Below are 24,500 nucleotides of genomic sequence, written 5' to 3'. Positions count from 1 at the left end.
ATGATAATTCATAATAAAGATGATGAAATGTTATTCCGCCACTAAGCGATGCGGTTCTTGAACAGTAGTTAACAAGTTCAGATCCGGTACAGATCCATGGCGCGTGTGTTCAGTTCTGCACAGAAGCCCAGTCGCTACCAAAGACACCCACTCAGTCTAAGTGACAGAAAAGAGGGCCAGGCCTATCATATTAAGGGATCAACGAATTAATCAACCAATAAATAAATGCAATAACAAATAGAGTAGAGTAGTAGAGATGACCACTCTTGAGTCAGGAAACTCCCTGCTGGCCTTTTCAGCTACCTTGGTGATTGCCTTTGCTGTGTCCCAGCGGAGCATATGGAGGTCGTTGGTTCCTGTGTGAATGATGATGCACTCTGGGTTCCCGAGTGTCTCCTCCTTTAGTTGAGTGATGGCGTGGCTTGTATTTCTACAGCGTCTGTAGCTGACTCGCTGGGTGGGAAACAGACGCTGGGTATCGATGTATTTTCCATTCGAGTCCATTAGGACTATCTGGGCATCTGGAGCAGCCGTACTGGAGGAGGAGGGCTGGCTATCTGGAGCAGCCTGTGTGCTGGGTGGTGGTGTCACAGGGATGAGGTCAGAGTCCAGACTGGTTGGGTTGGTTGGCTTGGGTGGGCTCGGTGTCTGGGAGGATGTAGAAGGCTGAGACAGCAGGTCAGAGTCAGGTGAGTGGAGCTGGACAGTGAGGGGGCAGAGTGGAGCTATAGAGACTCCTCTTGTTTCATGGAGCTTTTCTCTCTCCGGCTGTGTTTGGCTGGTGAGACTTGTCATTTTGCTTGCTGTCTCCTTCAGTTTGGCCATCTGGGCTTTGAGGGCGTGGTTCTCCTCTTGCAGGCTGGTTACTGTATCTGTTAGCTTGCTGATGGCCTGCTGATTGTCCCTCTTTAACAGCTGAAGCTCCTCTCTGAGCTGCTGGATGTAGTTGAGATCTGTGAGCTTGACCTGTGTGGTTTCTCTGAACTCAATGAAGTCCACCTCTAGCAGGGACAGGCTCTCTCTCAGTTGGTGGACATAGTCGGATGGTGATGGAAAGGTAGAGGCTGGCTTGTGCTTTGTTAGGGCCTCTGGGACTTCTGAGTCCTGAGAGTCTGCACAGGTGTCAGGGGTTCTGGAAACCCTTTCACTCTCAACCTCCGCTTTTAAAAGGGAGAGGAGTCTCTCAAAAGAAGTGAGGTTTTCCTCATTAGCCTGGGCCATCACTTTTCCTGTGCTGGGGTAGTAACTAATGGTGAGAACAGGGTTATCGGTGTCCAGATTCTCATCATGACACACTTTCAACCGACACCCTTTCCCAATACATTCTTTTCAAACATGGTTGTAGTGTCGGCAGACAGCTTCTCTCCATGCCTTTACATCGGTGGTGTAGAAGATGAGGTCACTCATTTTCTTCCTGCCTTCCTCTGTCTTAAAGTTCACATAAAGCTGTTCAGGATTTGCTGCCATTACCTTGTCTCTGTGTTTCTTTTTGGCTGTTTCATTTCTGCAGTTAGCAGGGCATTCTATCTGCCTGCACTCTAGGAGCTTGGTCTCCATGGCAACACAGGTAGCTTCAACTGTCAAAATGATGCTACTACCTTGTTTTGCTAACAAATAATCAAATAACTGAACTTAAAGTGTTGTTTTTCAAAAAATGTCTTTTAGTGGGTAAATATCTTCTTCTCCTTGTAGAGATTTAGCTTACCAAAGCTTTTTGTTCCCTCTTTAACATTATCTGTGTTCTATGCTTCCCCATGAAACAACTGCAGACGGCCATCACATGATGATTTGCCAAGATATCTTGTTATATTATCTTTCTTAGTAGCCTAACTAAACTTCACGATACTCAAGGAACGGTACCAATTTTACAGGTAAGGAAAGAGGTTTGCTTTAACAACAATTAATCCTGTTATGTACGTACCTTTATTGTCAGTATCCAGTGAGGGTGTTCATGCTAGAGAAATAGACAGATGCCTCAGGTCTGGTTTCTTATTGCAAATATAATTATTGTTTTTTTTAATTAAATACAAGAAATGCATAAATATGAGTTGATTATAAAGGGCAGTGACAATGTGGCCCTCCACTGACCTGGATCTTTGTAATAATCAAATTGCTCAGTTTGGCCTGAACAGTTTTAAGCGTTTGTTGAGAGCATATTTTTGTCAAGTTCTGCCATTTGTCTCATTATGGTGTACATCTGTGGAAATTGCCACCTGTGTCATTTGTATTTGTGCACAAATGTCTGTCTTCTGACAACCCTTCTGAGTTTCCCGGGGAGTGTTTTGATCGATGCATAGGTTTAAAACCAGCTTCTTGGGCCTTTCTTCCTCCACTTTGGTAATCGACAGCTGAAATCTTTAAAAGCCTGAATTTCCAAGCCACAGTTTTCTTCCGGCTTCACCCAAATGCCACCAAGCGTACAGCATCCCCTTGTTCTACTGAGCCCAAGAAGAAGCTGAAGATTTTTCCACCCTTTAATAAAATAATAATAATAATAAAAGTCCCCCACAGACACTGTTGCACCAATGATCAGTAACGTTTAGCAGTCTGGTGGAGGTGAAGGTGTCATAGGACAAGACAAGTGTCTCTAACCGACTCACCCCTCTTTCTCTCTTATCTCATGATCATGTCTTTCTTCAGGACTACACAAGGGATAGCAGCCTCACTATGACTAGTCGTGGAGAGGACTGCTATTTATATTTCAACTCCACCTGCACTAAAGTATGTAAAGCTTCCATTTGAGCAAAAAAAAAACCCAAACATAATCCAACCAGTTGTAGTGATAGTATGAATGGTGAACAGATGGAAGATCATGGTCTTGTTGTGTTTTATTCTGCAGGGTGAGAGCTGCCCTTTCAGGCATTGCAAGGCTGCAAAGGGCACCAAGACGGTCTGCACCCGGTGGCAGGAGGGACGCTGCGTCCGTGCAGACTGTAAGTTTCGGCACAAGAAAATCAAGGTAAGTGAATGGCAAACTGAAGATTTCCAAGAACTATCTCCTTCAGGCTTTGCCAACTCCAGGCTGTGTGTGTCTTAAATGGCCATTTACGGAAGGGTAGAAAAAAGCCTCCCTTAAAAGAGTGGAAAACATTCTTTCCCAGGAACAAAAATGACCCTTCACCTTTAAAGCTACAAAAGTGTCACCTTGACACTGACCAAGACTAAAGGGGGGATCTCCTCCACCAATCAGACAACTGTTCTGAAATTTACAAGTTTTATCTACAAGCCACATCAGACTGCAGACCAGGATCTCCCTCACACACACAGACTCACACAAATGAAAATAAGAAGATTTCTTTTTATCTGGACCAGAAGACTGAGTTCTATTGAATTGATGTTGGACAATTAGTCACATTAGAAAATTAAATACATTTTGTATCATGTTACCAAAAGGATCAGGAATTGCTTTCTTCCTTCTCTTTTTAGTTCTGTAGGAAACCCCCACCTTTCTGGATAGAGCCATAAAAGTCGTAAATCCATAAATTATTTTCATTCTTGGTTTAGTCCTCTTCTCTACTTTGTATTTCCTAATGTCTCCAATGAGTTTTTAGAATAGTGTGAATTATATACTAAATTGGTTAATCATATATGCTTAAGTGTTTTAATTATCCTCCCAATAGTTGGACCCAGTTATTCCCCTGGGACCACACTACCTAAGGTCTTATTATATTTACCCATTCTTGGCCCCCACATCGATAATTATGTTCTATTTCATTGTTTCCCTATATCAACCACCAAAGTTACTATGTATTCGTGATTTAAATATTAAGATTATAAAGTATGTATCTAGGCTATTCTGCTAAAACAACTCAGTTCACAGCAAAGTTTGAACAGTGAAAGTTGTATTGTTTAATCATGTTTCATGTAGGCTAATGGTTTTATGCAATCCATAGTAAGATTTGAGAGAGAGAGAGAGGTATCCTTATGTGTCTCTCTGTTTTATGACGGGCGTTGCCTGTCTCCAGTCTCCAAAACCGCGCGAAGTATCTTTTTACACTGCAAAACCCGCCTTGGAATTTGAAAAAACTATAAAACTCTGAGTTCTTTGTCACCTTGTGCGCTTCATGCCCCGAGCTTCATACTGGAAGCTATGACGCCGATACAAACTTAGAGAACTAAGTGCTTCACGCCCCGAGCTCTATGCCGGAGTCCACAAATGCCGACACCAACTCCAAGACCAACAAGCCAAGACTTAGCACAGCGGAAATTCAGATCTGCTGCCTTGTAGCTACTCTTTGTCACTAATGTGATCCTGCCTTTTTACAAGCCGTTCATACTACGATGTTGAGCCTCGCTTTTTAATAGATATCGTCACCAGAACCACGAAGACTGTTACAAAGTTATTTTAAGAACGAGTTGTTAAGTAAAAGTTAGAGAAGCCAGAAGCTCCAGTCAACTCTCTCAGATGACCACAGACCAGCCTGCTAAAGCCTCCTGCTCCATCCTGCCTGGAGTCCGGTTGACAACGGAAAGCCAGTCGCAAGGACATCCACCTGAAGGAGCGTCTTTTTCAAAAGACCCGCTCCACTCCATTTGTCGTTGCCAGGCAACCCGACTATTGCCGAGCTTACCAGACTCGCTGATCTTCGGGAAACCAGCTTCTATACGGTCGAAACCTCCTGATGGACCCGGCAACTAGGCAGAAATATTTTCCATGTCTTTCTGCTGAGAGTTGATGCAAAAGCTTTACTAAAATTAGGCTATCACTTACTCCCATCAGGAAAATTGTCACACATTTCACCCGTTTTATTAGCCTACATGGTTTGTTTGTTTGTTTGTTTGTCTAGTAGGTAGTTCAGTATTAATTCACTATAAAGTTGATTGTTCTGTATTTCCTTATCTGCAGAGAAAAGTAGGCTAATCCCTGAACTGAAAAGATCTCATGATCTACAGATTGATGACTGGTGACTGATAGTATAGCCAAGTAAAGGTCTGTTTTTCCTTCATCTATGAAGGTGGTCCCCTACGTGTGTAATTTGATATCTTGATCAAAGTTTCATATTTCCATACCTTTACTAAATTCTAAATTCGATATTTTCGACTCTACACGCTACACAGGAACTTACTGCACAATCTATAAAGTCAGACAGAAAATCTGTTAATATGTTACTTACCAGTGAACAGAATTCACAGAAGACTCAACTTGGTTCATCCTTGTATTCAAATTAACTTAAAGAAAGAAGTATTTAGTTGTTCAGGGTTCTTACATAGGTGTAGAAAGTATGGACAATGAATTATTTGGGAGGAACACTAAATTACAGGGATAACTGGACATTTTCAGATTACTTTCCTCCAGAAATGTGTCATTATATAGAGAAAAGTTTCTTAATTTTCGTTCAGTTTTACTGTTCTTTACTACTCTTTGAAAGTTGACAAATCAGGCTGAAATTAGATCCAATCTCTATATAAATCCATGGGGATAATTTGCTCTGTGACATTGTGGTCCATTCTGGCTTTAGACCTCTTTGTAAGTGGAGTTGAGCAATCAAGTTTTTGCAGGACATACTATGAATGTTGTTACATGCTGTGTGCCTTGTTCACCCCAACAGAAAAACAGGAACAAAGTTCCCTGTTATTGGAAGAAGCAGCAGACTGGCAGCCAGAGGCCACAATGTGTCTTTCAGCATGAAAAACCTCGCTGCATTGGTGATGACTGGCTCCCACCCACTGAAGGTGAGTTGGCTTTCTCCAAGCAGACAAACTAGGAGTGTCAAGTAGAGAGATCAAGATCATCTCACATCCATCTGTGAAAGACAATAATGATATTCTGCGTAATTTGTTTGATCTCAGGTCTAACAAAGAACGAGGAGCATCCACATGAGGAACCAGCTCCTCCTCCACCTGCCCCTCTCCTCACTGCAGCCGAGCCTCAGCTCAAAGGAGGCATGAGGGCAGGAACTCATGAGACCAATGGCAAAAAGAAAAAGCGTGAGGAACAGCAGAGGCAGGAGAACTTCCCCAGCCCTACAAAGAAGAAGATCAAGCAGGCTGGTGAGAAAGCCCAGCACAAGAGCACAGCCCTGCCCAGCCATGTGGCCCCAGCTGGGGCCCCGGTCAGAGTGAAGACCCTGGAGGAAATCCGCAGGGAGAAGGCAGAACAAATTCAGGCTGAAAACGGAAAAAGCCCTGGCACTGAAGCGCCCAGCGCTAAGAAGCCCTGCATGAATGAGCCAGTTTCCCTCGGTAAGGCGGCACTTCAACTGTTGATTAGTTTTGTTCCCTATGTGTTGTCACAAGCTCACAGAAACACTTGCAGTATTGAACATAATAGGACATAATCAAATCCATGATGGCCACCTCTGGAACATACATCAGTCAACTGGCATATGATTTGTCTATGGGTCTTGAAGTGGCCATCTTTGATGTCATGGAATATATTTACTGATGGCCGTGCATTTAATTCTGTAGCCCTGACAAAGCCTACTATAACCCGAAACGTGTGTTTTTAATATTAAGTTTTGTCTGTTGTTTCTCCAAGAGTAGCTGAATTATTTCATTGTTTGATTGTTTCTTTGTTATGGACAGTCATGTATGTGTCCCTCCATTACATGCCATTATTAATTTGCTTCCTTTTCAGCGAGGGCCGGTCGGAACGTGAAGCCTGCAGCCCGGGTGCAAAGGAAGGCAGCGCCCCTCAACAGCGCCTCCACAGTAGCGGAGGGGCCACTGCACAAGGCAGCACGCAGACAGGTGGAGGTAGGTAGGCAGACTGGGCCCATGTTTGGAGTAAATTGTAAAAAAATGTTTACACAACACATGACATTTTCTGTCCATATGCATGTCGGACTGTAGATGTGTTAATGTGACACATAAATAAAAGAAAGAAGTAGTTCCACTGCTATTATTGACCTTCTCTAACTTATTTTATTGCCAGGTGTTCCTGTCTTCCGGTGCAGAGGCTCAGCTGAGCCCTGCTGTTCCCAGGAGCTCCACCGCCCTGCTGGGCTCAGGCTCCAACTCCAGACCCCTGAGAGAGGAGCTCCATACACTCTGTGCTTTCCAGCAGAGTCCGGTTCAAACCGAGCCGACCGCCAGCACCACTGCAGCCAGGGAGGCCGTCACTATCCCTCAAAGGTAAAGAATGGGAGAGAGGAGATGTCATGATTGATTTATGGTTATGTCTGCATTTACATCATATGGGAAAGACGAGGTTCCTACAAGAGAATACTGTTCACCTCAGGCGTCAGGTGATGAATACAACTTGGGAACTCTCTTAAAATAACATGGCAGGACACAGCCAAAAGCTGTTTTTTTATTATTATTATTATTTTTTGTAGTTGACATTACAATCTTTGGCTTGCTATACAACATGAACTCAAATGTTTTCAGCACTAAATTAATGTGTGAAGTGTAAAAAAAATCAGGAGCAACCAAAGTCTATGGAAAACTTCAATCATGGCTCCTTGACAGCTTTAAGTTTGAACGTGTGAACACCTCCGACTCGTTCCGATGGTTATTCCCATATGACACGAATGCAGCATTATTGTCTGTCACTTAAGAAGAAAATGAGTGAATATTAACTTGCCTCTTCCTACATTTTAGCACTGCATTCAGGCATTGCGAGGAAGCAAAGGGCACCAAGACATTTACAGTCTGCACGGACGCAGCGTCCCTCCTGCCACAGGGTGCAGACTGTAAATTTCGGCACAAGAAAATCAAGGTAAGTGAATGGTAAACTGAAGATTTCCCAGAACTATCTCCTTCAGGCTTTGCCAGCCCCAGGCTGTGTGTGTCTTAAATGGCCATTTACAGAAAGGTAGAAAAAAGCCTCCCTTAAAACCTGGGTCAGGAGCCTCTCTCCTGCCTCTGAACCTGTTGACAGGAACTTACTGCACAATCTATAAAGTCAGACAGAAAACCTGTTAATATGTTACTTACCAGTGAACAGAATTCACAGAAGACTCAACTTGGTTCATCCTTGTATTTAAATTAACTTAAAGAAAGAAGCATTTAGTTGTTCAGGGTTCTTACATAGGTGTAGAAAGTATGGACAATTAATTAGTTAGGAGGAACACATTACAGGAATAACTGGACATTTTCAGATTACTTTCCCCCAGAAATGTGTCATTATATAGAGAAAAGTTTCTTAATTTTCGTTCAGTTTTACTGTTCTTTACTACTCTTTGAAATTTGACCAGACTGAAGTTCAAGATCCAATCTCTAGGTAAATCCATGGGGATAATTTTCTCTGTGACATTGTGGTCCATTTTGGCTTTAGACCTCTTTGTAAGTGGAGTTGAGCAATCGTGTTTTTGCAGGACATACTATGAATGTTGTTACATGCTGTGTGCCTTGTTCACCCCAACAGAAAAACAGGAACAAAGTTCCCTGTTATTGGAAGAAGCAGCAGACTGGCAGCCAGAGGCCACAATGTGTCTTTCAGCATGAAAAACCTCACTGCATTGGTGATGACTGGCTCCCACCCACTGAAGGTGAGTTGGCTTTCTCCAAGCAGACAAACTAGGAGTGTCAAGTAGAAAGATCAAGATCATCTCACATCCATCTGTGAAAGACAATAATGATATTCTGCGTAATTTGTTTGATCTCAGGTCTAACAAAGAACGAGGAGCATCCACATGAGGAACCAGCTCCTCCTCCACCTGCCCCTCTCCTCACTGCAGCCGAGCCTCAGCTCAAAGGAGGCATGAGGGCAGGAACTCATGAGACCAATGGCAAAAAGAAAAAGCGTGAGGAACAGCACAGGCAGGAGAACTTCCCCAGCCCTACAAAGAAGAAGATCAAGCAGGCTGGTGAGAAAGCCCAGCACAAGAGCACAGCCCTGCCCAGCCATGTGGCCCCAGCTGGGGCCCCGGTCAGAGTGAAGACCCTGGAGGAAATCCGCAGGGAGAAGGCAGAACAAATTCAGGCTGAAAACGGAAAAAGCCCTGGCACTGAAGCGCCCAGCGCTAAGAAGCCCTGCATGAATGAGCCAGTTTCCCTCGGTAAGGCGGCACTTCAACTGTTGATTAGGTTTGTTCCCTATGTGTTGTCACAAGCTCACAGAAACACTTGCAGTATTGAACATAACAGGACATAATGAAATCCATGATGGCCACCTCTGGAACATACATCAGTCAACTGGCATATGATTTGTCTATGGGTCTTGAAGTGGCCATCTTTGATGTCATGGAATATATTTACTGATGGCCGTGCATTCAATTCTGTAGCCCTGTCAAAGCCTACTATAACCCGAAACGTGTGTTTTTAATATTAAGTTTTGTCTGTTGTTTCTCCAAGAGTAGCTGAATTATTTCATTGTTTGATTGTTTCTTTGTTATGGACAGTCATGTATGTGTCCCTCCATTACATGCCATTATTAATTTGCTTCCTTTTCAGCGAGGGCCGGTCGGAACGTGAAGCCTGCAGCCCGGGTGCAAAGGAAGGCAGCGCCCCTCAACAGCGCCTCCACAGTGGTGGAGGGGCCACTGCACAAGGCAGCACGCAGACAGACCGCCAGTACCACTGCAGCCAGGGAGGCCGTCACTATCCCTAAAAGGTAAAGTATGGGAGAGAGGAGATGTCATGATTGATTTACGGTTATGTCTGCATTTACATCATATGGGAAAGACAAGGTTCCTACAAGAGAATACTGTTCAGGCTCAGGCTTCAGGTGATGAATACAACTTGGGAACTTGGGTCTGGTGATGAACCCTGATTTCTCCAGCTTCCTGAAGTGACATCACCAAAGAAATGCCTGAAGGCAAAATGGAAAAATCATAAATAATTTAGTGATCACAATTCTTAAATAACATGGCAGGACACAGCCAAATGCTGTTTTTTATTATTATTGTTTGTGGTTGACATTACAATGTTTGGCTTGCTCAACAACATGAACTCAAATGTTTTCAACACTAAATTAATGTGTGAAGTGTAAAAAAAAAAACTTATCAGGAGCAACCAAAGTCTATGGAAAACTTCAATCGTGGCTCCTTGACAGCTTTGAGTTTGAACGTGTGAACACCTCCGACTCGTTTCAATGGTTATTCCCATATGACACGAATGCAGCATTATTGTCCGTCACTTAAGAAGAAGAATGAGTGAATATTAACTTGCCTCTCCCTACATTTTAGCCCAGTGCCACAGACAGCCACTCACTACAACTTGGATGAGCTGATGAAAGAGTTCACTGACGACTATCTGGAGGTGGACTACAGCAGAGCAGGGGACGACCTGCTGCAGGAGCTGCTGGACATGAATGACAACTAAGGGTTCCCAGCAACATCCTACCACCTTGTTTGCTTGTTCCCAATAAAAACAGTTAAACTATTTATCTTTGATTATGCTGTGCTTTTGTGATAACCTTGTCAACAGAGCACTAAAGGTCAGAACATGAGAGGAAATTAATATTCCAAAATGCATCAAGAATGTTTAGGATTGTTGAATAAGGATTGTTTTTGTCTTCATCAGTTTGATGTGGTTTATTCAGAATGTTTCTTATGGACTGAATCTGCTTTCTATTTTTGTAATTTTTATTTATGGACTCTACATTGAAGATGTGTTACTGTCTACAAATCTTGTTACTAACACAGGCGAGTTTGCAGCAAATTGTGGAATGTTATGTGTCACTTTTGTTTTCACACTGGGAGACACATCAGTACACATCAGGCCATTGGAGATCGATTTAGATCCATTTTGACCAAATTTTTATTTTGTGCCTCTGTATGGGAAACACTACATCTCACAGTCAAAGACACCCTCTAGAGGTCATCTGATGATGCGCATTAGCTCACAAAGCAACAGATGACTGACTGACTGACTAACTGCCTGACCTGAATTTGCCTTGTGTTGCGCCATAGGAAAAAAAACAGTAGTCCCTAAGCGAGATATGAGTATCAGTAAGAGTGGTGATGTTTGGTTTGCAAATCAATGTACTGCAATATTGTCTGGGCAAGTACATATCCTACCAATCTACATAATTTGCTCATTACTCAAAAGACGTTTGCAAGGCTAACCACCTCTTCTTATTACTCTGCTCCATCTGCCCCTCTCTTCAAGAAACACAATGTCTTATCTATTACTTACAACATTAACATACTTCAATCATGCACTTTCATCTATAAATACACGTACCTTTCAAATATGCTGCCTAAATCTTTCAATGGATTCTTTGAGATTAATTCCCAGATCCACTATTTACTTAAAGGTGCTTGTCATCCACCACCCTGAAACTTGACACCTGAACGTGGGAAATAACAGAGGACATACAGTACTTCTTGAAGTTGTACTTTTCCTCCATGTGGTGGGCATGTCCAATGCTCACAGAACATACTGTATGTACCAGTAAAAGCATATTGCAAAACAGAGGAGTGGACAAGGTGAAGAACAGAACAGAACATAAGACAGTTAACAATAAGATAATTATAATACACAGTACACTATATAGTCTACAATACTTAAAATAAAATTCAATACATTATTCAGTCTCAAAGTATGATGTTGTTCTCAAGACCTCCTTATGTTGGGACCGTGAGTTCAAACCCCCCCTCAATCTATTTCTAGATCTTTCCCTCCCCTACTCTGAGAGGAAGACTTAGCTATTATTCAGTCTATCAGGATACTCCAATATCCAAAGATAATCTGCCAGATTTCCCAGTGGAGAGGGGAGAATGTTCTCCCCTCTTTTCTCACGTAAAGATGTGTGGAATGCGTGACATGGTGATGAGATTGCCACACTGCATCACGATAGCATAGATTTTTCTACACATTCTTGCGCCAGAGGTTACAAGTTCACCTCCCTCAGGAGCACAGATGTGCCCCTCTCCGCAGGCAACACATCACATAAGACTGCCGAATCACTAAGAAATGGATATGAAGTAACGATGAAGGCTGCAAGTCAGAGGAAACGCAGGATAATCACTTTGTTCTGCCAGACTCCACTGTTGAGTCTCTTTGCAAGCATCTGTCCTAGAAGTAGGTGTTTATTTTTAATTAGCAACATTACCTCCTCGCGCATGGTTACTCCTTTGAAAATATAGTCTCCTACTAACCCTGGCCAATCCTTTCTGCCTCTGCCTAACTCCTGTCAGCATGTACGGGGAAATGAAGGAGGAAGAAGGATTATGCACGCCAAACTATTTGTGATATACATGTTTAGAAAGAGCGTGCCTCCCTGCTGCCTGTTTTGTAACGTTTTCTATGGAATGTCAAGTCACAGCAACATTCCTCTCTAGGACCTCCAATGGCTCCTTGTCAACACACTCGGGCTCGGCTGGCTGTGCCTGAGGTTACATAATTCAAGTCTCCCTGTTCAGTGTTGTTAAGCGAAGGAGCAGTGAAAGTGAATGAATCAGGTTGCTGGGGTGGGGAAGGGAATGTCACAGTTTATGGGAATATGGTTTTATTCCCCTACAACAGTCATAGACACACACCTAGAAAACCAGGTGTCCGGTCGGACTGCTATAAATCGAGGAGAAAACTGTCGCTGTAAATGATTGGCATGTGAGATGTCAGACAGAATGATGGAAATGTTAATGTTTAGAGAATCCAAATCAGCTTTTGAAGTGATAAATGTGTGTATTTACATAATAAAAATGGGTGTTTAACGAAATCCAAGGATGGAACCTGCAATTGACCCATATAACCAACCATAGGTTGTGGAATTTATAGTTATGTTATTAAAATCCAGGTTATGGCTCAAGGATGATAAGGAGATTTTCTTTGTAACAGCAGAGTGAAGCGGCCTCTCTTGACCCTAATTGTTAAAGCCAAGGGAGCCAGTACTGATGTTTCTCCTTCTCAAGTTAAAGAGCGCATATCTATCTACTTCAAACCAACTGCACACACGAGAAAAATGTCTTGATGCATGCTGAGGGTTGGTGACTTAGTAGGGACATCTAGTGGAGACACAGCCGGCTGCCTGACTGCACTCACACGAGAGTAAATAGGAGTGTCCTGATAACTTAAAGGACTAAAGTGCATACAGTATCATGTAAATGTGACAATGTGGGTTTAGATCTGGTATTTGACCCTCATATAACCCTCTGTCCCATCCTTCCTTTTTTCTCTCCAATGTATACTATCTACCACTATACTAACTACCAAAGGTAATCTTTAAAAATACACAAAATGAAATATTGCATGTGGAGATGAGATATTTTTTCATTCATTCAGACACAACAAAAAATTACCTGATTTTAAGGAGCAAAACTAGCACTGAATAAAATAATTAATTGCCACAAAGTACTACAAAGTAAATCAGAAACTACCACAAACTACAACAAAGAATACCACAAACTACCACCAAGTGTACCACAAAGTAACACAAAGTACTACAAATCATATCACAAAGTGTACCACAAATGATCACACACTACACAACCACAGGCCATTAAGTCATTAAGTGCCACAAACTACCACAAAGCATACCACAAAGAACCACAAACTACCAGAAAACACACCACAAGGTAACACAGAAAAACACAAAGAACTACAAAATACGGCACAGAACTACAAAATAGAACCATAAACTACCACAAAGCAGTCTGTGGTATGCAGCTGTGTATGCTTTGTGACTGTGTCTGTCCAGCTTCAGCCACGCTCTTAGCAAGTTGGATGCTCTTGGTACTTTGGTAGTTTGTGGTTCTTTGCGGTACTTTGTGGCTCTGTGTGGCACTTTGTGGTTTGCTTTGTGGTAGTTTGTGGCTCTTAGTGGAATGCTTTGTAGTAGTATCTGGTACTTTGTGGTCTTTTGTTGTATGCTTTGTGGTACTTTGTGACGCAAGATATTTATGACGTAGTTTGAATATTTCCCTTTTCCAACTTCGGACGCCTTCACTGCAGGAAGTCTGTTCTCTTGCGGAAGATCATGTGTCCAAGTCAACATGGCTGATAACACAAGGAAACCATAAAACCTGAAGTGAACAGGGTGTTCCAGGCCTCCCACACTATATTTAAAGAACTATGGTACAAAACTCTGTGATCGCTGACTATTCAGACCCTACATTAATAGATAATGATATAAAAAAAATATGATGAAATGATTTAATGAAGAAAGGCACAACCTCAAGGGAGTCTGGTGCATTTTTTATTTGTTCAATGACTAGAAATTTTGCTGTGTGTGAAATCTGCAGGGCACTTGATCCTCCTGTACCAGCGAACCTCAATCCCTCATCTCTGTCACCATTTCAAGTCACAAGAACATCATGAAAAAGACACACAGACATAACTGAATAACAAAAGGCATGGTCTTCCTTTTTTTCCAATAACAAAAAGTAAAAAAAAAACAAAAAAAAAACAACAACCTTGAAACAATGATCAATGTCATCAAATAACAATAAATAAGGAGCACTCTTCCCTGGACAGAGATATGTTCTAATCTAAAATCTTTTATAATAAAAAATAGAACTTCAGTGCATTTCCTTTGACACATTTTCTGCCGCTCCTTCAATACCTCCTCGATGCAACTCTCGGTTACCCTGGCATTAAAGCAATAGCCTTTAGAATAGAAACAATCAGAACACCAAATATTAACCCCCCTGAATAACACAAAAAGAGGATATAAAATTTCACAGCCTTCTCTTTGTCTATCTGTACTGTACATCTCAAAACACAAACCTGGACAGAAAAGGCACAAGTAACTACAGTTTGAGTAATACTGGACAAAAGGACAAACAAAAATGGAATTATTTTTGATTAAAGATTTTGGTCATTTACAAATTTATTCATATTCCTTTTACATATATTCAAACAGATATTAAGATAGCAGTATCAATAAAGATACAGGAGGGATATATATTTATATATAGATTTACAGAAACATTATTTTCACAAAGAAAAAAAGTGCATTTTATAACAAACCTGAATATTGCCAAAGAACAAACATTTAAGTTAACAATAGTATTGAAAACTGTATAAAAACAAAGCAATAAAAAACAAGACTAGTGTAGCAACCAATAAAGCAAAATGGGATGCATGATGCATCAAGGTGTAGACACTGTTAAGTGCTCTGGTCTGTTCTGGCTGCATCTCCCTTAGCTCCTCCCTCCTCTAGACCAGCACCAGGTGGTGGCTCCTCCCCCTCCGACTGCTGTCCAATGACATGCAAGGCTAAGGGGGCTGCTAGACTGAGGGATGGTCTCGAACGACGAACGTCTCTTACGCAACGTTCCCTGGTCTCAGTAGCGGACCGGCGGGTGTGGGCGGAGCTATGCGAGCTGCCATATTGCTTTGAGTCTGTGGTCTCCAACTCTGGTTTGGAACAAGTTAGTGCTGCACTGGGGCTGCGCAGCCCCGACTGGCTGGTTCCTGCTTCCTGGTTCTCTAACCAGTGGTCTCCAGGAGTCCTAAGCCCTTGAGTTCTGGGGGTCCCGCCCCAGGGTGACTCAAACCTGGCCAGTGACGGCCCCTCCATCGGGGGAGACGTTGGGGAAGAAGGGGTGGTGGTGGGGTGGGACCTAGGTCTGGCCTGTACCATTTGGATCCCTCCGATGGGGATCATCAGATAGGGGACCTTGGCCTGCTGGGAGTGCATGGGGAGATGGCTGAAGACGTTGTCCGCCGCCTGGTGGCTGGGATAACCCTCGCTGGCAGAAAGACGGAAAACAGGTGGAAACAGGCTGGCCTCTGGTGACATTGGCACTCCCCCTGCTGTACCACTTCTCTCCTGTAGGGGGAGCAAAGACTTCATCAATACGACAACTCATGAACTTGCTCTCTCACACTGGGACCTTCAGAGGAGGCAAGCGCAGTGGATACATATTGTGCTTTGTCTATTTCGTCATTTGTTTAATATTTGTTGGTACAGATTTATGCTGACCAATAAAAAAACACAGAGACACAACTGAACTCACCAGCCTGACATGACTACCCTTTGTACCGGGGCTCTCCCAGGGCAGGTATCCAGGGCTCCTGTGCTGCACCCCAAGCGGCGAGGGAGGGGCCCAAGCTTGTGATGCCCGGTAGCAGCTGGGGGAAAGGGGATGAAGAGGAGAAAGGGCTCTGATGGGGGACGGTCCTCTCTCTGGGGAAGGGGAGACGTGTCGGCCGGGAGAGGACATTTCCGTCCTGGGGGAGAGGCTGCGGATGGGGGAGGACAGCTCCAGCCTGGGGGACAGGCTGCGGCTGGGGGAGCAGCTCTCACTGCTGGGGGAGAAGGCTCTGGGCGAGGCGTTCCAGCCCCGCCGCGAGAACAGCGCTCTCCGGCTGCCGGGCGAGGCGGCGCGCCTGCTGGGCCAAAGTCTTCTCGGGGAGGGCTCCTGGCTGGGGCTGGGACTGGGGCCCGGGGGCTCGGGGTCGGGGGTGCCTTGCTGAGACTGCCTGCTGCAGCTGGAACGCCCCCCCGTCGACGGGTGGGTGTCTGACGAACAGGACGACGGCGGGTCGTCGTGGGATGAGGACTCCTCCTCCTCATCATCTTCGTCCACGTTGTCGTCATCTTCCTCAGACTCTTCCACATCAGAGAACTGGTGTTCTTCCTGCTCCTCTGAGCCATACACACGCTCATCGCTGCCTGCTGTTGGGTCACACACACAGAGAATCATATATACTGAACAAAAATATAAATACAACATGTAAAGTTTTGGTCCCATGTTTCATTAGCTAAAATAAAAAATCCCAACCACGAAAAGCTTATTTCTCTCAAATCTTGTGCACAAATTTGTTTACATCCCTGTTAGTGAGCATTTCTCCTTTGCCAAGAATTTCTTTCAATTGAATGACATGAACTGTAACTCCATTAAATACCGCTGTAGTTCTTTTATTAAACCGACACACACAGTGGTGACAAACTTCCCCACACAGACAGACGCAGACACATATTAATAGACTATTTACACAACAGAACAAATTTTGGGAACGAGCACAAAGCATGAGGACAATGCACCTGTCTAACAGACCTCACCCACCACCCATCAAACCGATCTTATAAATAGACTCAGGATGGAGAGACAAGAATTTAATTGAATTGCGCTGTGCCTCTATTGACAAACTATCTCGACAGCCTTGTGAATGAAAAGACGGTTTAAATAGTGTGTCCTTGGCTGTGATCAGTGCAGTCTGTCAGGAAGGAGGAGAGTGGGTAGAGGAAGTTTATGGAGGAGATCGTGAGATGGGCGGCTTTGAGGCTCTTTTGTGGCTTTGAGAGGGGGGCAGACATAAGTGTTGGAATGCATCTTGTTACGGGCCAGGAGTACATCGTTGAGGACGCAGCATGCTAGCCAGACTGCCGCGACTACATCAGGAGTCTGTGGAGCGCTCTGCATTCTTCATTTATTTATTTTATACTTGTTTTTTCATATTTCTTATGCAAGACCAAAGGGAGGAGAACAGAACATGGCGTTGCATAAGCTGTCAGCGCTGAGCAGCTAGAATCCTTCAGAGGCAGAAGTTCATCCAGCTGTGTACCAATATTTCTCTACAGTGTAAGGGAAATATGTTATGTGCGATGCTCCCCCCCCCCCCCCCCCCCCCTTAAGTACCTGTTTCCTCGCTCTCTGGCTCATCCAGTGATGACTCAGATACTCCCATTGCCTGGCACTTTTTCCCATGAGCCTTTGACTTCATGTGTTTAGTAAGGTTCCCTATGAAGCAAAAAGGAAAGCACATTGAAACCACACTTGACTTAGAAAGGGCAAAGAAAACAATATTTCAACAATAGGGGCAAACTGTGTGCGCTAACAGGGCATGAAGTAGATATTTCCAAAATATAAAGGCAAGAATAGCAGCACAAAACACCAGTACAAAATCATGTTTCTGTAATTTGCACATTGTACATCTTAAGGTATGTCCCCTTACCTTTGGTTTTGAAGGCAAAGTTGCAGTGTTTGCAGATGTATGGACGGACATCTGTATGTGTGCGGATGTGCTTCTTCAGCATGCTGGGCTTCTTACAGCGGATGCCACAATCTCCACATACGTACTTTCCCCGGCCGCGGCCTCGCACATATACATACTCCTCATTAGACTTATACCTGAAAACGGAACGAGAAAGAGAGAGAGAGAGAGAGAGAGAGAGAGAGGGAGAGAGAGTTAGATTTTGTCTGTACAAAATCACTAATTACTTACACATAAACAACTGAGCTCACTGTGTGGTGGAATGTTTGGGTGTGGGAGCTGAATACAGCTTCCAGGATCATCCACTGACCAAGTACAATGAATTTCATATTTAACTTAATTGAGAGGATGATTGTGGGTGTGGTGGACACACACACACACACACACACACACACAAGAGAAATGGGTGTTCAACATTGTGAACACAAGGCCCTCTTTATGGAGGCAGGATAGGGAAGCCCCACCAAAACCCCAGTTCCTCTGAGTCCCTTCGCTGTTCCCTCCATCCCCACTGCACCCAGGGCACACAGAGAATACCAGCCTTTCTGCTGCGTTTGGGTGGCCCTGCCAACAACAGCAGCAGCTAAAGAGAGGGAAGGGAAGCCTGACTATAGCCAACAACCCAAAATAGACAGCATATATAAAAATCAAGTGACACATTTAGCTCTAGTCTATAAAAACGTTGTTTATACACAATCCTGATGTTTACCGAAAGGCTATTCATGGACAAAAAGTGGAACCACAGACGTTTTATATCTGAATGAATTGTCCTCTATGAAAAACTCCATCTGCTCTCACTACTCAATCCATTCTGCATTGTAAATATCCAATGTGTGCTGCCTATGTTTAATTACAGGATATGCACAACATTAACATGAACGCAGGCTGTGAATAGTCCCTGTTGTATAACAGAACCAGCGACAGCAAGTCAAAACAAATTGTTACACAACTGTAAAATTGTCTCAACAGTGACATTATGTTGCATTCATTCAGGAGCTGGCTACTGTTCACTGAAATATATTTCTTGCCACTGCTAAAAATACCCACCTACGTCTCCAGAAAAGCTAGACGGAAGCTGCATTTCACACATCTACCATTCAATCAGACAGTATGTCTCCCGGTAAGAACAACTGACACTTCGCCCCCGCTTGTACAATAGCTTTATGATTGACATGGCAGATTGGTGCAGAGAATACCACTTCTTACCGGAATGATTTGATAAGGCCTTTGAATTTCAAAGCAGCAGCAACTGAATGACAGTGGAAGGGGACACTATATAATATTACATAATATATAATATTGAAGCAACACACTTGAGTCACTTCACTGAACGTGAGCATACACTTGGCCAGATAGGAGTTTGTCAAGGAGACACGACTAATCCTGTTAACACATACTGTAAACTGCTCTCACAGGGAGGGTTATGTCCATTTCACCAGTGTGGTGAGGCGTTACGGCAAATCTGCAATGTTCACCACTTACACCATGGAAATCAATCTGCATGTTTTAACAGCATCAAGAAGTAGACAGTCGAGCTTGTGCTCACTAAGAGGGATTAAGTTTAATGTTCCACGGACCTTTACCGTCACCAAGAAGGAACAGCTATGGTTCCTTAATTGCTAAGACAAGTGTTATTGGGGAGAAAGCTGCCATGATCCCGTATCTGTTTCTTTAGCTGCGTGATACTAATACACTCCAGAGACCCCGACCCTCCCTTTACTTAAAGGGATCTCTGTAATTGGATCAGGATGAAATCATACAAGTCGTTGGAACATCAACAAAGCTGTATGATGCATATTTATAGAAAGCGAGAAAAGATGCATGTGTTGCTTGTCCTCCAGTGACGGCTGAGAATAAAATGAGTGGTAAACAGTCACGGTTTTTAAGTGTTGATGACAGGGAGAATGAACGCTAACAGAATAAGGGTACAAAACATTCTGCTGTATTCAAGAGTGTGCAGCTGTGCTTGTTTGCATGCATGGAGAAAATCGCTGCAGCAGGGCATCAAGGGAAGCAGGTATACAGAGAGAGGACACAGAGGAAGTTGACAGAGAGAGAGAGAGAGAGAGAGAGAGAGAGAGAGAGAGAGGGGGAAGTGAAAGTAAAACTGGGTGAATTGCCGGAGTGAAACAGGGAGCGTGGACAGAGAAGAGAAGGGTTGTATGATGGAGACAGACAAGGGAAAGAAGGGACAGCGCTGTAGGCTGTTTGTGGATGGCAAAGTACATCCTGTGGTTGTGTGTGTGTGTAATGTGTGGCTGCGAGTGATAAAGACTCGTAATTAGTGCCTTATCTACTGTCAAGCAGACAACTTCTCCACACTCAACTGTGTGCACATAAACACAAAACACAGGCCTTGCTGTACATTACACACACACACACACACACACACACACACACACACACTCACACTCACACACACACACACAAGCAAACTCCCTCTACAAAATCCAATGCCTATCAATAGGGATTTCTCACTGAAACATTCTATATGCTTATGTTGATAGATTTCCTTGTGTCCATCGTGAGGATGGACACAAACCAGTGTTCTAAAACTCTCAAACATCTTCATTCCTATCTTTACCCCTCTCCTCTATTTTAACATGTCTACCTTTTCTCTCCTTCCTTTTTTTTTTCTCTTGTCTCTATCTCCTCTAGTGCTTCAGCATAAACTGATCTAGGTTGAATCAGCTGCCAGGGAAAGACTCTGCTCTAAACAGACAGAACCTGGGAAAGAAGAGACTGCACTGGAAACAATATGCACCCACAAACATAAATGAAAAGCAGGATGTGAAAACACTTAAGTGGACAAACGTGCATGTTTGCAGACATTCGCATGCACATATTATACACACACACACACACACACACACACACACACACCATGCATAATTACAATGATTACTCAAGAGAAATCCAGGTGCTGGATTTGTCCTTTCTCCGTAGCTAAATTTCAGTCACTTGCATTAATATCACTGCAAAACAGCTATACAGATATTAATGAAAATCTCCCCAAATGAAGATGGAGAGAAGCTGCTGACAACCTTTTCCCTGAACACACACACACACACACACACACACACACACACACACACACACACACACACACACACCACTATCCCTCTAAATGAACACTTCTAAAAAACAGACTTTTTTGCCAGCAGTAACAGGAAGAAGCTTGGCTGCGGGTACAAATGAAGTCCCTGAGAGCTCCAGTGCCTCCCATCTGTTATTTCTCAGTACACTCTTTTCTGCTCTCCATGGTTGCTGTTTTGCTGTCATCAGTCGCTGGTTGAGTGACCAGGCAGTGACAGATGAACAGATTATTTGCGTAATGAGGCACTGCTATTATTCTCAAATACTGAGTACTGAATAATAAGACAGGCTCTCGTTGTTCTTACCCGCCTTCGAAGATACGAACGCGAGGAGGCTCGCTCTGTTTGGAGGTGGAGGGTCCTTCCTCGTCTCTCCTCCCTTTCCTCTTCTCCTCCTTTTCATGCTGTGGTGGATCCTTCACTTCGACGAGGGCGCTGGGTGGGGTAGCATGTACCTACACTCCAGACAGACATAGGAAAATTCACCTACTCTGGAACATAATGGATTCTTTGCAGGCAAAACTTATAAAATGAAATGTCTAAAATGTCATGTCTGTTATTTTCTATTATTTCGCACATTAATGGGGCTACATGTGACAATCACTGATATGAAATTCTCAGTCAAAAAGCTCCTTTTAGTGTTTACCCATTCTAAAAGTTGTTTGGTGTCTCTTTGACAGAGGAAGACTCTATATTAAGCTATTAAGAAGTGTATATTGCTGTTATATTTACCTCTGAGACACGTGGCGTTCTGCTACTGGCAGGAGCCAGTTTGCTTTTGGCTGGGGTCAGGGCTGTGGCCATGGTGTAAGTCTCTGAGCTGTGCTTCTGTTTGGAGCACAGTAGAGACAAGGCCACCTTGGTGCTGAGGCCTGGCAGGTTGGGGTTGTGAACACTGACGCTCCAGGTAGAGTAAACTGAAGTCTGGGGGTCCCTCTGGGCAGACGGGTTGGGCTTCACATAGTTCAGGTAGCACCAGTTGACTGAGGTGGTGGTGTGGAGGCTGGGGTATGAGGGGGTGCTGGGTCTTTCTGGGCTTTGAAGCTGAGGAGCACCGACCCGCTGACCCTCCTCCACCACTGGCGCCTCTTCCTTTTTTGGCTTAGCCTCCTCCTCCTCTTCCTCCCTGTTATGTTTCCTTGGTACTTGCTCCTCCTCCCCCTCCACTTTCACAGTTACTACCTCTACCCTCTTTGGCTCTTCTCCTTCCAGTTTTCTCCCAGTGTCCTTACTGCTCACTGCTTCCTCCTCCACCTTCTCTCCCACCTCCTCCTCTCCTGCCTTGTGTTGCTCCCCCTCCTCTTCCTCCTTTACCCTTTTTTGGTGACGCTGGGCCTCTGTGCTGAGCTCCAGGCTGGCAGCAGGAGAAAGCATGCGTTTACTCCCCCCAGCCCCCAGTGGGCCATAGCCCTCCCCAGATTCTGACCCAGAGGCCAGCTCCACAGGCAGCGACAGGGGCAGGAGGCTCTTGATGTCTGGGGTGGGGACCTTCAGGTAGGACCTCTGCAGCTTGTCCCGCTCCACCTGACCCATGATGACCATAGCTGTGCAACAAATGGGCTCCTGTGAGCGGGCGGAGGCTAGTATCTGAGACAGGGTGGTATACATGGCACTGGTGTAGGTGGGTATATGGGTCTGGAGGCGCACTGGCACCACAAGAGACACTACCGGTGTAAGCTGTGCCAGGCAGGTGGCGATGACCGGTCGTGGGTGGTGGTAGGAGATGGGTACAAGGGACTGGTGAGTCAGGGCAGGAGACATAGAAGAGATGGAGGGTCCGGCCTCTATAGGGGGAGGGGAAGGGAGCTGTGCGGTGAGTCTCGGGGGAACAGGCAGGTACAGAGCCTGACTAGCTCTAGTTCTGGAAGAGAACTGGAGAGGAAGTAGCGTAGGAAGCTGATGGAGTGGTATGCCCAACCGTTCAGCCATGTGGATCTGCGATGGGTGTACCTGTATAGGTGGGGGTGCTGTCTGTGAATGTAAAAAAGCTCTGTGGATGATCTGGGAGGAGAGGACTTCAGAGATGGCTGTAGTGACCGGGAGCAGCTGGGCTAGCGATCCTGGGGGGAACACATCCTGGCCTCTGGGCTGCAGAGGGAGCACACCCTGAGAGAGAGGGAGGATCTGGGGATGGAACAGCTGCAGGGTTTTTCCTATGGCCTCCGGGCTGAGCCGGGAGCTAGCCTCGGCCGAGTAGAGAGCAGGATGGCGGGAGTGGGAGGGTCCAGGCTTTGGGCTCTCTGCTCTGGGTGAGTGACTCATGGCGGCTCCTTCCTCCTGCTCAGGTTCCCCTAGGGTGGCATGCTTCACCAGGAGGCACTTCCTCCTTTCTCTCCAGGTAGATGCAGACTGCTGAGGGGAGAGGGACCCATAGTCAAAGGACTTACTCCTGGTCTCTGAGATCTGGTCTGTCTGTTGGGGGCTGGCTGGGGTCTGCTCTGAGGCTGAGCGCCTCATCTCTCTGTGTGTTTGGTGGTGTTGGTGGGAAGCGGAAGGCACCATCAGCATCTGGGAGCCCTGGCTTGTGGAGGCCCAGGCGGCAGGCTCAGACCTCGCTGTGTCCTCGCAGGAAGCAGAGAGGCTTGAAGTATGCGAGATGTTGCTCTCTTGACTGGGACTGCGAGGCAGGGATACAGACTCAAAGCTAGACTCCCCAGAGGACTGGGCCACTTCTGCCAGGCGGAGTCTCTTCTTCTTTGGTGGCAGCTTCTCTGCGGGAAGCTGGGCCAGAGTCTGGCTGCGCTGAGGCCACTGGAACTCCTCCACTCTCTCTGCCTCCTAGGACATATAAACAGTTTACCAATTTAACATCCCGCTGGGTAAAATATTCAGTATAAAAGAACCAGGGTTTTTGTAGAGAGGCAGGTGAAACAGATGAACACGCAATGATAGATACAATACCATAAAGCAGCAAGGCAATTTGTACAAAATATACAGAAATAAATAGCCAAACGCTCTTTTAGATAATCATGTACCTTGGATGAGGATGCTGTGACTGGGGATGACACAGATGGCATGTCAGCATCAGGCTCCACGGTAACCAGGATCTCTGGCACTTGGATGTTGGGCTGGCGGATGAGGCGGGATGTAGAGGGTGATGGTTTTGGCTCTGGTTGCTGTGTTGTCTGACTCTCTCTGAGGTCTGGTTCCTGACTCTCCATGGATATACTCTCCTGCTTCTCAAAAGAGCTGGTGTGCTGGATGACAGACACACCCTTCCTGTCCTGCTGCTGCTGCTGTTTTGGCTCAGTCTGGGAGGGAACACCTACGAAAACAATCAATAAATTACCAACAAATTACACTGGTATATTGCATCTGAATAATGAATTCCAGTTGATTGCAGATTTCCTTTCCTCATCTCACTATTGTACATAATGGTATTCCATTGCAGTTTTTGCTTTTTATTTATCTTGCAGTCTATTAAATGTTGTTTTCATTTTTGTCATTTTCTGTGCTTAACATCCATGATGAAGATGCACATATCTACTCTATATGCATAACTTCTCTTTAGCCATTCAAAATTTTTAGATGTTAAAAAGGATGAAAAGAGATGAAAGATAAGAAATGAACTTGTTTGTTTATAGAGGAAGATCATGTCAGAATTCTTTCTCCTACTATGGGGAAACATTAACAAAC

The 24,500-nt window shown here is 44.6% G+C and overlaps 2 protein-coding genes across 3 annotated transcripts in view; one reads left to right on the top strand and one right to left on the bottom strand.

Moving 5' to 3' along the window:
* The first annotated feature begins 1,335 nt into the window (after window positions 1-1,335).
* LOC139649114 (zinc finger CCCH domain-containing protein 11A-like) lies at window positions 1,336-10,206 on the top strand. The gene is made up of 13 exons (XM_071525431.1): window positions 1,336-1,398; window positions 1,511-1,567; window positions 2,641-2,721; window positions 2,840-2,959; window positions 5,550-5,673; window positions 5,791-6,183; window positions 6,578-6,696; window positions 6,875-7,074; window positions 7,543-7,660; window positions 8,309-8,432; window positions 8,550-8,942; window positions 9,337-9,496; window positions 10,071-10,206. Exons 1-13 carry the CDS (start codon window positions 1,336-1,338, stop codon window positions 10,204-10,206), a joined length of 2,088 nt encoding a protein of 695 aa, XP_071381532.1.
* Window positions 10,207-14,010: 3,804 nt separating this feature from the next.
* LOC139649127 (transcription factor HIVEP3) overlaps window positions 14,011-24,500 on the bottom strand; it is a 38,241-nt gene continuing 27,751 nt past the window's right edge. For both annotated transcript variants that reach the window (XM_071525447.1, XM_071525448.1), the window contains 7 exons: window positions 23,840-24,129; window positions 21,597-23,642; window positions 21,171-21,319; window positions 17,731-17,906; window positions 17,415-17,516; window positions 15,789-16,450; window positions 14,011-15,601 (listed from right to left, as the gene is read on the bottom strand). In XM_071525447.1, the coding sequence (XP_071381548.1) occupies window positions 14,936-15,601; window positions 15,789-16,450; window positions 17,415-17,516; window positions 17,731-17,906; window positions 21,171-21,319; window positions 21,597-23,642; window positions 23,840-24,129 (4,091 nt within the window). In that variant the 3' untranslated portion in view covers window positions 14,011-14,935. The remainder of the gene's footprint in view (window positions 15,602-15,788; window positions 16,451-17,414; window positions 17,517-17,730; window positions 17,907-21,170; window positions 21,320-21,596; window positions 23,643-23,839; window positions 24,130-24,500) is intronic.

This window comes from Centroberyx affinis, unplaced genomic scaffold (genome assembly GCF_046629955.1).
Source record: "Centroberyx affinis isolate AG114_WGS23_722 - 3 ecotype Tasmania unplaced genomic scaffold, CSIRO-AGI_Caff_v1 ptg001293l_1, whole genome shotgun sequence".
In the NCBI taxonomy this organism is placed as follows: domain Eukaryota; kingdom Metazoa; phylum Chordata; class Actinopteri; order Beryciformes; family Berycidae; genus Centroberyx; species Centroberyx affinis.
The sequence above is the reverse complement of the archived record's forward strand: the minus strand, read 5'-3'. Positions and strand labels throughout refer to the sequence as shown.

Bases quoted from the DNA above. Each gene is read 5' to 3' on its own strand.
- LOC139649114 (XM_071525431.1), top strand. From the start codon at position 1,336: ATGGTTGTAGTGTCGGCAGACAGCTTCTCTCCATGCCTTTACATCGGT. The intron at 6,184-6,577 runs GTAAGGCGGCAC...CTTCCTTTTCAG, and splicing joins GAATGAGCCAGTTTCCCTCG to CGAGGGCCGGTCGGAACGTG. The intron at 6,697-6,874 runs GTAGGTAGGCAG...TTTTATTGCCAG, and splicing joins CAGCACGCAGACAGGTGGAG to GTGTTCCTGTCTTCCGGTGC.